This window comes from Anolis sagrei, chromosome Y (genome assembly GCF_037176765.1).
Source record: "Anolis sagrei isolate rAnoSag1 chromosome Y, rAnoSag1.mat, whole genome shotgun sequence".
In the NCBI taxonomy this organism is placed as follows: domain Eukaryota; kingdom Metazoa; phylum Chordata; class Lepidosauria; order Squamata; family Dactyloidae; genus Anolis; species Anolis sagrei.
Window position 1 is genome coordinate 5,333,075 of NC_090035.1, and position 16,810 is coordinate 5,349,884.

The 16,810-nt window shown below is 48.2% G+C and overlaps 1 protein-coding gene across 1 annotated transcript in view; it reads right to left on the reverse strand.

Annotated features, from left to right (window-relative positions):
• Positions 1–11,288: 11,288 nt before the first annotated feature.
• LOC137095383 (equilibrative nucleoside transporter 4-like) overlaps positions 11,289–16,810 on the reverse strand; it is a 66,367-nt gene continuing 60,845 nt past the window's right edge. Inside the window, exon 11 of the mRNA XM_067461985.1 lies at positions 11,289–15,581. Within this exon, the coding sequence (XP_067318086.1) occupies positions 15,439–15,581 (143 nt within the window). The 3' untranslated portion in view covers positions 11,289–15,438. The remainder of the gene's footprint in view (positions 15,582–16,810) is intronic.

The window sequence follows — 16,810 nt, forward strand, 5'->3', positions numbered from 1 at the left end:
CATTAACAACCTCAGATATGCAGATGACACCACTCTGATGGCCGAAAGCAAGGAGGAGCTGAGGAGCCTTCTAATCAAGGTGAAAGAAGAAAGCGCAAAAGCCGGGTTGCAGCTAAACATCCAAAACAACCAAGATTATGGCAACAAGAATGATTGACAACTGGAAAATAGAGGGAGAAGATGTGGAGGCCGTGACAGACTTTGTATTTCTAGGTGCAAAGATGACTGCAGATGCAGACTGTGGCCAGGAAATCAGAAGACGCTTCCTTCTTGGGAGAAGAGCAATGTCCAGTCTCGATCAAATAGTAAAGAGTAGAGACATCAGACTGGCAACAAAGATCCATTGCCTAGTCAAAGCCATGGTCTTCCCTGTAGTCACCTACGGATGTGAGAGCTGGACCTTCGGGAAGGCTGAGCGAAGGAAGAGAGATGCTTTTGAGCTGTGGTGTTGGAGGAAAGTGCTGAGAGTGCCTTGGACTGCGAGAAGATCCAACCAGTCCATCCTCCAGGAAAGAAAGCCCGGCTGCTCACTGGAGGGAAGGAGACTAGAGGGAAAGTCCTTTGGCCACATCATGAGGAGACAGCAAAGCCTGGAGAAGGGAATGATGCTGGGGAAAGTGGAAGGTAAAAGGAAGAGGGGCCGACCAAGGGCAAGATGGATGGATGGCACCCTTGAAGTGACTGGACTGACCTTGAAGGAGCTGGGGGTGGTGACGGCCGACAGGGAGCTCTGGCGTGGGCTGGTCCATGAGCTCATGAAGAGTCAGAGACAACTGAACGAATCAACAACAACATACTTCACTATTTTTCGACATAGTTGCCAAGTTTGTTGAAACACTTCTCATACCTCTGAACCAATTTTAAAAACCTCTTCATAAAAACTTGCCGCTTGCTCCGATAACCAAGCGTTCACTGTAATCAAAGAAGGGCAACCGGAGCAGTCGTCATCATGGATGTTGTCACGGCCATCTTTGAATTGTCGTACCCACTTACGCACTTTGCTTTCACTCATAACAGTATATCATCGTACACTTCACAAATCTGTCAATGAATTTCTGCAGCAGGCAGGTTCCTTGCTGACAAAAACCGTATCACTGAGCAAACCTCACATGCGGAGGGTGAGTTGATAGTCTTAAACATTTTTAAAGCACAGAACAGAACCGTACAGGTTAGCTACAGAGCGGAAACTGAGCACAGTTGTTCCCGAGGCATGCCGGTACACGAGGCACGCGCTCGTTGCAGTATGCGCGTGAACTACTAGTGTCTACAACAAAACGGACCTTACTTGAAAAATACTCCTCGTATGATGCCCAATCCACTCTTCACCCCCTTTACCTTCGCCTTCCTGCTCCTCGGCACCACTGGCAGCGCCCAGGAGCAGGAAAGCGAAGGTAAAGTGGGCAAGGAGGGAGAAAGAGCTGCCTCCTCACCCTCTTTACCTTTGCCTTCCTGCTCCTCGGTGCTGTCGGCAGCGCTCAGGAACAGGTAGGTGGAGGTAAAGGGGGCGAGGAAGGTGGAAGAGCCGCCTCCTCGCTCACTATACCTTCGCCTTCCTGCTCCTTGGCTCCACTGGCAGCGCCCAGGAGCAGGAAGGTGAAGGTAAAGGAGGTGAGGAGTGAGAAAGAGCCACCTCCTCGCCCACTTTACCTTCACCTTCCTGCTCCTCGGCACTACTGGTAGTACCCAGGAGCAGGAAGGCGAAGGTAAAGGGGGCAAGGAGGGAGAAAGCCGCCTCCTCACCCTCTTTACTTTTGCCTTCCTGCTCCTCGGTGCTGTCGGCAGCGCCCAGGAACAGGTAGGTGGAGGTAAAGGGGGCGAGGAAGGTGGAAGAACCACCTCCTCAGCCACTATACATTCGCCTTCCTGCTCCTTGGCTCGACTGGCAATGCCCAGGAGCGGGAAGGTGAAGGTAAAGGGGGGTGAGGAAGGGAAAAGAGCCGCTTCCTCACCTGCTTTACCTACTCCTTCCTTCTCCTTGGATCGACTGGCAGCGCCCAGGAGTGGGAAGGTGAAGGAAAAGGGGCGAGGAGGGTGGAAGAGCCTCCTCCTCACCCACTATAACTTTGCCTTCCTGCTCCTTGGCTTCAATGGCAGCGCCCAGGAGCAGGAAGGTGAAGGTAAAGAGGGCGAGGAGTGGAAAAGAGCCACCCCCTCACCTTCTTTACCTTTCTCTTCCTCCACGTCTCCGCCTGGGCCTCTTGCCACTGCTTAGGCCCCGTGATTGAGGAGGTGGCAGAGGCAGCACGGGGCGCAAGAGGCAGCAAGTGGCACAGGTGGCGGCGAGGAGGAAGAGGAAGGTAAAGAGGGCAAGGGGGTGGCTCTTCTTCCCTCCTTGCTACAATGTACCCTCATTAATTAATTTTTTAAAAAAAACGCGAAATAGTGAGTCCACAGTAAGTGAACCGTGAAGTAACAAGGGAACACTGTACTCCGTTTAGGCCAGTGTTTTTCAGTCTGGGGGTTGGGACCCCTGGGGGGTTCATGAGGGGATTTCAGAGGGGTCACCAAAGACCATCAGGAAACTTATACTTCTGGTGGTCTTAGGAACCCCTTTGGCAGAGAAGGATGAAGATCTCTCTGCCTGTCCTTCTCTTCCTTTTTGGGAATCCTCCCATCAGAAGCCCTCTTCTGCTGTGATTGGCCAGCCTCTAAGCCAAGGGAAGGGCTATTTCTGGGACTCCCAAGCAGGGAGGGAAGAGTAGACGTGCTTGGCACATGGCAGCGTGGTGCGCATGTGCGGGAGGGGAAGAGCATGCGAGGCTGGAGGGAGGCTCGGGCCAGTGAGTCCCTTCAAGGCATGGGAGTTCTGTGTAGCAAGTTTGGCCTAATTCTTTCATTGGTGGGGTTCAGAACGCTCCTTGATTATAGGAGAACTATATATCCCACCAACTACAAATGCCAAATATGATATGACACAGCTATGACCAAATGCAGTTTAATCACCTGTTTTTTGGTTGCAGCAGAGGACCTGGAGATTCCTACAAAAGTAGACTTCCTAGGGTTTTGCTAGTTGCTCTCAACCTCTGGGTTGGGACCCCTGGGGGGGGGGGGTGCAAGGGGGGTGTCAGAAGGGTCTCCAAAGACTATCAGAAAACACAGTATTTTCTGTTGGTCATGGAGGTTCTATGGGACATTGGCCCAATTCTATCATTGGTGGGGTTCAGAACGCTCTTTGATTATAGGAGAATTATAAATCCCAGCAACTACAACTCCCAAAGTCAAAGTGCATTTTCCCCAAACTTCGCCAGTGTTCACATTTGAGCATATTGAGTATTTGTGCCAAGTTTGGTCCAGATCCATCATTGTTTGATTCCACAGTGCTCTCTGGATGTAGGTGAACTACAACTCCAAAACCAAAGGACACTGCCCACCAAACCTACCCAGTACTTTCTCTTGGTCATGGGAGTCCTGTGTGCCAAGTTCGGTGTGCCAAGTTTGGTTCAATTCCATCATTGGTGGAGTTCAGAATGCTCTTTGATTGTAGGTGAACTACACATCCCAGCAACTATAACTCCCAAAGTCAAGGTGTATTTTCCCCAAACTCCACCAGTGTTCACATTTGGGCATATTGAGTATTTGTTCCAAGTTTGGTCTAGATCTCATTGTTTGAGTCTACAGTGCTCTCTGGATGTCGGTGAACTACAACTCCAAAACTCAAGGTCAGTGCCGACCAAACCTACCCAGTACTTTCTGTTGGTCATGGGAGTCCTGTGTGCCAAGTTTGGTTCAATTCCATTGTTGGTGGAGTTCAGAATGCTGTTTGATTGTAGGTGAACTATAAATCCCAGCAACTACAATGACAAAATTGTAATATTTCCTCTTATAGGAATCTATAGTTTAATACTTCCTCTAATATAGAAGTGTGTAGGTGACTATAGTCAGCTTCCATCCTGGAGGACTTAAGAGGTTCAAAGAGGAAGGAAGGAGGAAAGGGTGGGAAGGATGGAAGGAATGTTGAAAGAAAGAAGAAGGGAAGGAAGGTGGAAAGAAGGAACAAGGAAAGGGGGAAGGAAGGTAGGAAGGGGGAAATGGAAGGAAGGTGAAAAGGAGGGAAGGAAGGAAGGTGAAAGGGTGGGAAAGAAGAAAGGGGGAAAGAGTCAAAAGGAAGGAAGAAGGAAGGAAAGTGGAAAAGGTAGAAAGGAAGGAGGAGGAAGGGAAGGTGGGAAGGAAGGAAAGGCGGAAATGACGGATAGAAGGGGAAGAAGGAAGGGGAAAGAGTGGAAAGGATGGTGGAAAGCGTGGAAAAGGAGGAAAGGAAGGAAGGTGGAAAGAGTGGAAAGGAAGGAAGATGGAAAGATGAGGGAAGGAAGGAGAAAGGGCGGAACGGAAGTCAGGTGGGAAGGAAGAAGGGGAAAGAGTAAGAAGGAAGGAAAGTGGAAAAGGTAGAAAGAAGGAAGGAGGAAAGGAAGGTGGGAAGGAAGGAAAGGCAGAAATGAAGGATAGGAAGGAAGGAGAAAGTGGGAAGGATGGTGGAAAGGGTGGAAAAGAAGGAGGAAAGGAAGGAAGGTGAAAAATAGGGAAGGAAGGAGAAAGGGTGGGAAGGAAGAAGGGGAAAGAGTAGGAAGGAAGGAAAGTGGAAAAGGTAGAAAGGAGGAAAGGAAGGAAGGAAAGGCGGAAATGAAGGATAGGAGGGAGGGAAGGGGAAAGTGAGAAGGATGGTGGAAAGGGAGGAAAAGAAGGAGGAAAGGAAGGGGGAAAGAGTGGAAAGGAAGGAAGGTGGAAAGAAGGAGAAAGGGCAGAAACAAAGTTGGAAGGAAGGAAAGTGGAAAAGGTAGAAGGAAGGTGGGAAGGAAAGGAGGAGGAGGAAGGAAGGGGAAAGAATGGGAAGGAAGGTAGAAAGGATGGAAGGGAATGAGAAAAGGAAGGAAGGTGGGAAAGAAGGAAAGAGTGGAAAGGAAGGAAGGAAGGTGAAAAAAATGAGGGAAGTGGGAAGAAAGGGAGGGGAAAGAAAGGAGGGAAAGTAGGAAGGCAGAAAGAAAGGTTGTACATCTGACATTGTTACTGGGTTTCACACATAAAGCCCACTCTCAATTCTGAATTAAACCCAGCCCTAACTTTTCATATAATAATAGTAATATTATATTTCTATCCCACGATGGTTTGCAACATATAGCAGCAAACATTCAGTGCTGTAAATTGCAGGAAAACCATGGCTCTGACTTCACCATCGCCTTTGTACCTTGGTTTTCCAGAACTGTCGCAACACACACTTTGGGGGTGAAGCACCGGAAAAAGTCAGAGAGGAAGAATATTTTCTGCTGGTGTTGATTTTGGAAGGAATCCTTCTTTGGGAAAATAGAACTCCTTTGACAGCAAAGAAGAAAGTGAGAAAGCAAAGTCCGAAATATCCCGAATTCAGCAGCCACGACGTGACTATAGTTGTACCATCTTATGGCTCTCTGATGAAAGCTGGCTATAAAGCAGTAATTCCTAAACTTTAGCCCTTTGGGTGTTTTGAACTTCGACTCCCAGAAGCCTTGGCTTGGTTTGGACAGTGATCCTGGATTCAGGGAAATCCAAACCATGACAAAGATCAGACTTTGGGAAACACTTGGGAGGACATAGAAATCCTTGGGACCTTTTCAAATCAAATCTGCAAAAGTGGAACTTTGTATTTCAATGCTTTTGATTGTGAGCTGCATTGAGTATAGAGGAAGTACTTACTTACTTACTTACTTAGGTGATCCCTAGTAGCTTGAGGACGATTGTCTTCCAGATGTGGTGTCTTGGTGGTGGGTCCGTAGGTGGCTGTGGAGACCTATTCTTGATCCGCATGTTCTCCCAAAGTGAGAGAACATGCTGAAGGCAGTCATGGTCAGGGTTGGATTGATGCACCTTCTTCCTCTTGGCACATTTCTCTCTTTCGCCCTCCATTCGTGCCTCTTCAAATTCTGCAGCACTGCTTGTCACAGCTGACCTCCAGTTTGAGCACTCAAGGGCCAGGGCTTCCCAGTTCTTGGTGCCAATGCCACAGTTTTTAAGGTTGGCTTTAAGTCCATTGTGCTGGTACGACTGTACCAGGAGCTTCAGCTTCATTTTCTTTCTATTGAATGTTTGCATATATTCTAAGGTTCCATGCATTTGCAGTAAGGTGACTTCCCTTGGTTTGCAGTTATAGGGCCAACGACCTGTCCATCATTGTTAAGTTTTGGTTCCACCCCTTTCCCCAGGGACCTGGGAGAAGACGGAGCCATTTTTAGTTCAGTCTTACAGAAGGAAACTAAGCTATAGGACGTGAACCAGCTTCACCTGCAGAAAAGCTTCATTTCTTAAGAAATTCCAGGGGGAAAAGTCCCAAAGCTCTGGCTGGGAACTTACAGCCTCTCAGCCTTACAGCATCCGAGGGAAACAGCCCTAAAATTTCTGAAGAAATTCCGGGGGGAAACAGTTTTATAGACCCAAAGACCTCCAGTTGCAGAATCTACAAGCCTTGACTGGTAGGTCTACTCGGTGCCCAAGAAGCAGTTTGGATCCGGTAGCAGAACCCAGATCAGCAAAGCCTAGATAGTAGACAGCCCGGGAGAGGTTAAAAAAGGGTTTTCCTCTTAAAGAGAAGGAACAGTTAACGAAGCCAGTTACCTGTCCATTTGGGCAAGTTAAGCATTTGTTTGACTCACTGAAGATCTGAGAAGTATTTGTTTAATTTGTTCAATAATAAAGGACTTTGTTAAACCTTTCAAGCCTCTAAGACTATTGTACAGGAAAATCCTTGAGGACCTCTCTTTTGAGGTGCCCTGGCTTCCTGCTGGGCACAAAGTGCACGTCATATTCAAAAGACAATTATTACAGGCTCAGCGTGTGACAGAACACCCATCTTTCAATCTCTTTTCCTGCCCACCAACATTCTGTTTTCCGTTCTTGAGTTCGGACTAGAGCAACTGTTTTGGGAGATGGTGATCGGGCAATTGGACAATGTGGCCGGTCCAGCGGAGTTGATGGTGGAGGACCATCGCTTCAGTGCTGGTGGTCTTTGCTTCTTCCAGCACGCTGACACTTGTCCGCCTGTCTTCCCAAGAAATTTGCAGGATTTTCCAGAGGCAGCGCTGATGGAATCGTTCCAGGAGTTGCATGTGACTTTTGTAGACAGTCCACGTTTCGCAGGCATATAGCAGGGTTGGGAGGACAATAGCATTATAAACCCCCTTGGTCTCCCTATGGATGTCCTGGTCTTCAAACACTCGCTGCTTCATTCAGAAATTTGCAGGATTTTCCAGAGGCAGCGCTGATGGAATCGTTCCAGGAGTTGCATGTGACTTCTGTAGACAGTCCACGTTTCGCAGGCATATAGCAGGGTTGGGAGGACAATAGCGTTATAAACCCCCTTGGTCTCCCTATGGATGTCCCGGTTTTCAAACACTCGCTGCTTCATTCAGAAGAATGCTGCACTCGCAGAGCTCAAGTGGTGTTGTATTTCAGTGTCAATGTTGACGTCTATAGACTGTCCACGTCTCGCAGGCATATAGCAGGGTTGGGACGACAATAGCTTTGTAAACAAACACCTTGGTCTCCCTATGGATGTCCCGGTCCTCAAACACTCTGCTTCATTCGGAAGAACGCTGCACTCGCAGAGCTCAGGCGGTGTTGTATTTCAGTGTCAATGTTGACTTTTGTGGAGAGGTAGGTGGGATATAAATAAACATAACAACAACTTGCCAACATGGTGAGACCTCTGTCTCCATCTTTTGGGCCATCTCCTCTTACATTATGGTGCAAGCACTTTGCGGATGGATTTTAGGTTTGGGAGGGATAGCCAATAGTCCAGAGGACAGGAGCAGAATTCAAAACGATCTTGACAGATTAGAGAGATGATTGGCCAAAACTAACAAAATGAAGTTCAACAGTGACAAATGCAAGATACTCCACTTAGGCAGAAAAAATGAAATGCAAAGATACAGAATGGGGGACAACGCCTGGCTCGAGAGCAGTACGTGTGAAAAAGATCTTGAAGTCCTCGTGGACAACAAGTTAAACATGAGCCAGGAATGTGATGTGGCGGCAAAAAAAGCCAATGGGATTTTGGCCTGCATCAAGAGGAGCATAGTGTCTAGATCTAAGGAAGTAATGCTACCCCTCTATTCTGCTTTGGTTAGACCACACCTGGAATATTGTGTCCAATTCTGGGCACCACAATTCAAGAGAGATATTGACAAGCTGGAATGTGTCCAGAGGAGGGCGACTAAAATGATCAAGGGTCTGGAGAACAAGCCCTATGAGGAGCGGCTTAGGGAACTGGGCATGTTTAGCCTGAAAAAGAGAAGGCTGAGAGGAGATATGATAGCCATGTATAAATATGCGAGAGGAAGCCACAGGGAGGAGGAGGGAGCAAGCTTGTTTTCTGCTTCCTTGGAGACTAGGACGCGGAACAATGGCTTCAAACTACAAGAGAGGAGATTCCATCTGAACATGAGGAAGAACTTCCTGACTGAGAGCCGTTCAGCAGTGGAACTCTCTGCCCCGGAGGAAGTGTGGTGGAGGCTCCTTCTTTGGAAGCTTTTAAGCAGAGGCTGGATGGCCATCTGTCAGGGGTGATTTGAATGCAATATTCCTGCTTCTTGGCAGAATGGGGTTGGACTGGATGGCCCATGAGGTCTCTTCCAACTCTTTGATTCTAGGATTCTAGGTGTTTTTTCTCTCTCTCTGCCAGAATGTTCGACCCTTGCAACATTGCCATCTGGTGGCATTAGGTTTTTCTCTGTCTGCAATCGTGGATTACAGCGAGTCATCCACTTTTTTTAATGATGGCTATGGAGTAACAAGTACAGTTACATGTCGTTTTATTAATACATGAATAGAGTGGGGTGTTTGCAATTTTTGCAATGTTTGCAACTTAATATTCAAGTAAGATGTCAGTATGTAATACGTTGTGTTACTTTCAAAAAATATTAGACAGTAACACTAACGCTAGGCTTTTAAATGTTTCCAGGTTTTGAGTTTGAGCCATTTTGCAAATCTCTTGGGACATTTGGAATCACAGCAAAAACTCTTAGAATCATAGAATGCAAAAGTTGGAAGAGACCTGGTGGGCCATCCAGTCCAACCCCATTGTGCCAAGAAGGAGGAAAATCACATTCAGAGCACCCCTGACAGATGGCCATCCAGCCTCTGTTTCAAAGCCTCCAAAGAAGGAGCCTCTACCACACTCCTGGGCAGAGAGTTCCACTGCTGAACAGCTCTCTCACAGTTCTTCCTAATGTTCAGGTGGAATCTCCTTTCCAGTAGTTGGAAGCCATGAATCCAATGCGTCCTAGTCTCCAGGGCAGCAGAAAACAAGTTTGCTCTCTCCTCTCTATGGCTTCCACTCACATATTTATACATGCCCCTCATCATGTCATAGAATCATAGAATCAAAGAATTGGAAGAGACCTCCTGGGCCATCCAGTCCAACTCCATTCTGCCAAGAACCAGGAAAATTGCATTCATATCACCCCTGACAGATGGCCATCCAGCCTCTGTTTCAAAGCCTCTAAAGAAGGAGCCTCCAACACACTCCTGGGCAGAGAGTTCCACTGCTGAACAGCTCTGTCTCTCTCACAGTTCTTCATAATGTTCAAGTGGAATCTCCTTTCTTGTAGTTTGAAGTCATGACTCCATTGCGTCCTAGTCTCCAGTTCAGCAGAAAACAAGGTTGCTCCCTCCTCCCTATGACTTCCCCTCACATATTTATACATGGCCATCATCATGTCTCCTCTCAGCCTTCTCTTCTGCAGGCTAAACATGCCCAGCTCTTTAAGCCACTCCTCAAAGGGCTTGTTCTCCAGACCCTTGATCATTTCGTCACCCTCCGCTGGACACATTACAGCTTAGAGGCAACATCTCCCTTAGGAAGGAAAGAAGCAAGGGAAGGAGGCCTGGAGAAAGGGCCAGCGGAAATTTGAACAGCAGCCACAATTGGGCTGGACGTTGGACAGGCCTGTCCTATATGCGCTTGAGTATCTCACTTCTCTACTCAAAAGAGATTTCTGAAGGTTGGCTCTGCATCTCGTGGTGCCAGAGCGCAGTCTGTTCATTGCTCTCCAAGTCACCCAGTCTTCCGTGTGCCCAGGAGGGAATCTCTCGTTTGGTATCAGCCATTGATTGAGGTTCTGGGTTTTAGCCTGCCACTTTTGGACTCTCAGTTGCTGAGGTGTTCCTGCAAGTATCTCTGTAGATCTTAGGAAACTGTTTCTTGATTTAAGGCTTTGACATGCTGGTTGATATCCGAACAGAGGATGGGCTGGAAATGTCAATACCTTGGTTCTTTCATTAGAGGCTGATACTTTCCAATGGATGTCAGCCATGGATTGAGATTCCGGGTTTTAGCCTGCCACTTTTGGACTCGCGCTTGCTGAGGTGTTCCTGCAAATATCTCTGTAGATCTTAGGAAACTGTTTCTTCATTTAAGGCGTTGAGATGCTGGTTGATATCCGAACAGAGGATGGGCTGGAGATGTCAATACCTTGGTTCTTTCATTAGAGGCTGATACTTTCCAACAGATATCAGCCATGGATTGAGGTTCCGGGTTTTAGCCTGCCACTTTTGGACTCTCACTTGCTGAGGTGTTCCTGCAAATATCTCTGTAGATCTTAGGAAACTGTTTCTTCATTTAAGGCGTTGACATGCTGGTTGATATCCGAACAGAGGATGGGCTGGAAACAGGCATGTAGCCAGGGGCTTCAGCTCCCCCCCCCCCCGAAATTCTCAGGGTGGTCCGCGAGAAGTCCTTACTGGTACATTATTTCAACTGTTATGTTTATTCATATCATGATCTGATCACCATGCTCAATATATCCCATATGCATGGGGGCATTGGGGTAATGATACAAAAGGTTTGCTAGGGTAGACCCTCTTTCACTCAGACTCAGCCCCCCCCCCCCCCCGAATCAAACTCAGGTCCCCCCGAATCAAAATCCTGGCTACAGGCCTGGCTGGAGATGTCAATACCTTGGTTCTTTCATTAGAGGCTAATACTTTTCAACGGATGTCAGCTATGGATTAAGGTTCCGGGTTTTAGCCTGCCACTTTTGGACTCTCGCTTGCTGAGATGTTCCTGAAAGTATCACAGAGAAGAGCAAACCACAGACCACTTATCACAATGCAACCTGTGCCCTGCCACATGCACAAAGGAGGACCTTCTTATGGCAACACCAGAGGCACTCCAAGTGGCCAGGACATTTAATATAATGCCAAGTTTCTAAATGTTGTGTTTTTTAAAATACATTACAACTGTACTCTTGGTTCGCTCCCGATATGATAAATAAAACTCAAAGAGAAGAAACATGGAGCCAAACGATTCTGAGAGAGAAAAAAAATACATCTGAAGAACTTTATTGATCAGCAACCACATAAGTGTGGGCGTACACAGAAGACTCCACAACGGAGAGACGGAGGCAAAGTCTTGGCCCTCTCTTCATTCTTGGCCCAGCCTGCAACCAGGGTCTGCTGTGGGTGGGAGCGAGGGTGGATCGGCCACGTCGAAACGAGAAACGGAGCTGGGCATGCAGCATGAGTTGGCACAAGGGCCGGTCCCACCATGTCGTGTGGGCCGTATGGCACATGAAGCCGGTTAGCAAAGGCAATGCGGTGATGGCTGCGCAGAGGCCGAAGAAGCAAAGTGATCCTCTCGGAGAGAGAAACGAAACCAGACAACTGGGAGAAAACAAGAGGATGGGGATCTGGGAGCCAAAGAGTTGCAAAGATATAGAAGTGGGGTGTCATTATTGCCCTTCCTCCACGTCTCCTGCCACTAGTGAGAATCTTAACACTTTTTCATTGTGATGTTTGATAAGAAATACATGGGAGAAGGGTGGAACACACCTTTTCTCTCACCCTGGCTGAGGTCCCCAGCTATAAGCTAAACACAGGAAAACACAAGAAGAATCAACTAGGGAGCATCCAATAAAATCCAAGGCCACAATCTGTATTGGCACACACGCCTCCAATGAGACGGAGTTCTCTCTTTGTAGCTACTTCTGATGCCTTCAAGCCTACTTCTTAAGCCAGGTTGGCATCCCAATGGAAGGGTTCCAAGGAAATGGGAAATCACACCAGGTAAATTCTTCCACTTGTGGGATAGATAGAGGCAGGCAACTGGAGAAATCCATGGCTAGGAGCCACTATTTCCTGGTGATCTGCTAAGCTTTGGGAACACTGTGTTGTCGAAGGCTTTCATGGCTGGAGTTACTGGGTTGTTGTAAGTTTTTCAGGCTGTCTGGACATGTTCCAGAAGCATTCTCATCTGATGTTTCGTCTGCATCTATGGCAGGCAGTCTCAGAGTGTGTGAGGTCTTCAGACTTCGGTCTGTGTGCAGTTTTGGTGATTTCAGCAAGGTGAATCTACTCTGAGGTGTGACAGTTTCTGAGTGTGGGAATGAAACCTCTTTGGAAGCCGACAGGCAGGGAAGGGAGGATAACATGAGGTCATCCGAAGAAGCAGCTAGATTAGACAGAGATACGAGGCGGGGGGAAGAAATTTGGAAGCATTCTCATCTGATGTTTCGTCTGCATCTATGGCATGCGGTCTCAGAGGTTGTGAGGTCTGTTGGAAACTAGGCAAGTGGGGTTTCTATAACTGTGGCATGTTGTAGTTCAGCCATCTGATGACAATGAGGTGTTTGGGGGTGCAGGGCCTGATGGTTCTGTGGGTGCCCAGACGGAGAGGAGTTTGGAGTAATATGTTGTTTCTGAGTGTGGGAATGAAACCTCTTTGGAAGCCGACAGGCAGAGAAGGGAGGATAACATGAAGCAGCTGGATTAGACAGAGATAACAGGCTGCTTCTGCAGGGGAATAAATTTGCAAGTATTTTCTTCTGATGTTTCGTCTGCATCTACGGCAGGCAGTCTCAGAGGTTGTGAGGTCTGTTGGGAACTAGGCAATAGGGGTTATATATCTGTGGAATGCCCAGAGTGGTGTTGTAGTTCAGACAGCTGATGACAATGAGGGCTTTGGGAGTGCAGGGCCTGATGGTTCTGTGGGTGCCCAGATGGAGGGGGGTTTGGAGCAAGATGTTTCTGAGTGTGGGGATGAAACCTCTTTGGAAGCCGACAGGCAGGGAAGGGAGGATAACATGAGCTCATCCCAAGAAGCAGCTAAATTAGACAGTTACCAGGCTGCTTCTGCAGGGGAAGAAATTTGCAAGCATTCTCTTCTGATGTTTCGTCTGCATCTACGGCAGGCAGTCTCAGAGGTTGTGAGGTTTGTTGGAAACTAGGCAAGTGGGTTTATATATCTCTGGAATGGCCAGGGTGGTGTTGTAGTTCAGCCAGCCGATGACAATGAGGGGTTTGGGGGTGCAGGGCATGATGGTTTTGTGGGTGCCCAGACGGAGAGGGGTTTGGAGCAAGATGTTGTTTCTGAGTTTGGGAATGAAACCTCTTTGGAAGCCGACAGGCAGGGAAGGGAGGATAACATGAGCTCATCCCAAGAAGCAGCTGGATTAGACAGAGAGACCCGGCTGCTTCTGCGGGGGAAGAAATTTGCAAGCATTCTCTTCTGATGTTTCGTCTGCATCTCTGGCAGGCAGTCTCAGAGGTTGTGAGGTCTGTTGGAAACTAGGCAAGTGGGTTTATATGTCTCTGGAATGGCCAGGGTGGTGTTGTAGTTCAGCCAGCCGATGACAATGAGGGGTTTGGGGGTGCAGGGCATGATGGTTTTGTGGGTGCCCAGACGGAGAGGGGTTTGGAGCAAGATGTTGTTTCTGAGTTTGGGAATGAAACCTCTTTGGAAGCTGACAGGCAGGGAAGGGAGGATAACATGAGCTCATCCGAAGAAGCAGCTGGATTAGACAGAGATACCAGGCTGCTTCTCCGGGGGAAGAAATTTGCAAGCATTCTCTTCTGATGTTTCGTCTGCATCTACGGCAGGCAGTCTCAGAGGTAGTGAGGTCTGTTGGAAACTAGGCAAGTGGGTTTTCTATATCTGTGGCATGTCCAGGGTGGTGTTGTAGTTCAGCCAACTGATGACAATGAGGTGTTTGGGGGTGCAGGGCCTGATGGTTCTGTGGGTGCCTAGACGGAGAGGAGTTTGGAGCAATATGTTGTTTCTGAGTGTGGGAATTAAACCTTTTTGGAAGCCGACAGGCAGGGAAGGGAGGATAACATGAGCTCATCCAAAGAAGCAGCTGGATTAGACAGAGAAACCAGGGGGCTTTGGAGCAAGATGTTGTTTCTGAGTATGGGAATGAAACCTAGTTTCCAACAGACCTCACAACCTCTGAGGATGTGGATGAAATGTCAGGAGAGAATGCTTCTGGAATATGGCCAGACAGCCTGGAAAATTCACAGCCTTTTTTTTTTTGGGATGCAAAGAATTTGAGAAATAAATATGTATCAAGATATATGTTTGGGTTTGAAGGTTTGAAGGCAGTCCTTGGGGGTCCCAATGGAAACCAGTAAGGGCCATGCAATGGATGCCTGCCCAACCCAATATGTATCTCCCTTGCATCCCTCTCACTTGGAAATCTAAAGCAGTGGAAATCATAATTAAGAGATTCTCAACCATATCCTTTAAGGTGTAGAAGTTATATTAAGCAATCAGCTTCTGCTCTCCTCCATTAATGCATAATTAGGTGCTTGCCATAGATGCAGGCGAAACGTCAGGAGAGAATGCTCCTAGAACATGGCCATATAACCGGAAAAACCTACAACAACCCATAATTAGGTGTGTCCCTTTGATATAGAGGAGCTTGGCACAGAAATGAGAAAAGCAACAGAGTCGGACTAGCTTCAGGGGAAGGACGTTGTATGGAGAAGACGTTGGGAGTGGACCTCTTGCCGCTTACTTTTCAGGACAATTCCCAGAATCTCCAAGGGAGTTGGCCAGAGAAGTTCCCTTTTCCCAGCTCTGGCCTTACTCTCTTTTGTCAAATCCACCTTGGAATAATCCCATCTGGACTTCCTTGTTTGGAGGCAAGTTTCTGGGCCGGACGTTTTCTTATTTGGACACTTTTCCAAGCGACTCCGACTCCACCAGTCTGCATCCTGCCTTGTTTTGCATCTACTCTCCAAATACTCTTGCGCAGGAATGGGTCAAGGCAAGTAGTGTGTGTGAGAGAGCATCTGAGTATCTTTTCTCCCATTTTTTGAAAAACCAAGCAACATGGAGGACATACAAGGTAGCTGCACTTTCCCAAGGAAAGGAAGAGGATTGCTACCGGCAGCACAGTGCACCTGGATGCCATTAACAACAGCCACGTGGGAGAAACTGCCATGGGAACATGATCCCATGCAAAATGCCGCTGAAATGAATGGGAAGCATTCGAGAGCCTTGCGGAGAGCCTCCATCCCCATGGGTTGCTCCTCCACGTGAAACCGGTGGCTGGGTGTGAGGGTGAGAGCATCGTTTGGCTATTTTGCACCAAAGTCCAAGTGGAGTGGATGTGCTCCTAGGGAAAGGCAACGTCGCGAGGTCCGCTCCGATCTTCCTCCCACTGTCCATCTCTCCCCAACTTGCCTGGACGCAGCTCAGTATCCTGCGGTGATGGAGCCGTTGTAGGTTTCCGTGTGAAAGCAGGTACTGTGGGACATACTGGTGAGGCTGTAGGCGAAGTAGGCCACGGCCGAGCCCAGGGTCAGCCCCGTCATGTAAGATACCGTCATGGTGTTACCTGGAAAGACAGGGAACGAGACAGAGCGTGCAAAGTGTCATCAAAGGCTTTCAGGGCTGGCATCACTGAGTTGTTGTCTTATATGGGCTGTATAATAATAATAATAATAATCACCATCATCATCTATATCATAGAATCAGAGTTGGAAGAGACCTCATGGGCCATCTAGTCCAACCCCCTGCCAAGAAGCAGGAATATTGCATTCAAATCACCCCTGACAGATGGCCATCCAGCCTCTGTTTAAAAGCTTCCAAAGAAGGAGCCTCCACCACACTCCGGGGCAGAGAGTTCCACTGCTGAACGGCTCTCACAGTCAGGAAGTTCTTCCTCATGTTCAGATGGAATCTCCTCTCTAGTAGTTTGAAGCCATTGTTCCTTTGTGTCCTAGTCTCCAGGGAAGCAGAAAACAAGCTTGCTCCCTCCTCCTCCCTGTGGCTTCCTCTCACCTATTTATACATGGCTATCATATCCCCTCTCAGCCTTCTCTTCTTCAGGCCAAACATGCCCAGCTCCTTAAGCCGCTCCTCATAGGGCTTGTTCTCCAGACCCTTGATCATTTTAGTCGCCCTCCTCTGGACACATTCCAGCTTGTCAATATCTCTCTTGAATTGTGGTGCCCAGAATTGGACACAGTATTCCAGGTGTGGTCTAACCAAAGCAGAATAGAGCATGGGGAGCATGACTTCCCTGGACCTAGACACTAGGCTCCTCTTGATGCAGGCCAAAATCCCATTGGCTTTTTTTGCCGCCACATCACATTCCTGGCTCATGTTTAACTTGTTGTCCACGAGGACTCCAAGATCTTTTTCACATGTACTGCTCTCAAGCCAGGCCTCATTGTCCCCCATTCTGTATCTTTGCATTTCATTTTTTCTGCCAAAGTGGAGTATCTTGCATTTGTCACTGTTGAACTTCATTTTGTTAGTTTTGCCCACAAAATATATCAGGGGTCCTCAAACTACAGCCCGCGGGCTACTTCCGGCCCACCAAGGGCACTTATCCAGCCCGCGGAGGAGGAGCGCCCCCACCCCCACACACAGTGCCCCTCCCTTGGCTGGCTCACGCTATCCGTCAGGCCTGATGGGCAGTGTGAGCCAGCCAAGGGCAGCTGCTCTGCGTGGCCTACTCGCGTGTAAAGCACCTTACGAGGTGCTTTCTGTGCAAGTAGGCTGCGCGGGGCTGCTCCTCCCTTGGCATGGAGCGCCGGGGCACCCTCCCTCGGGCCCGAT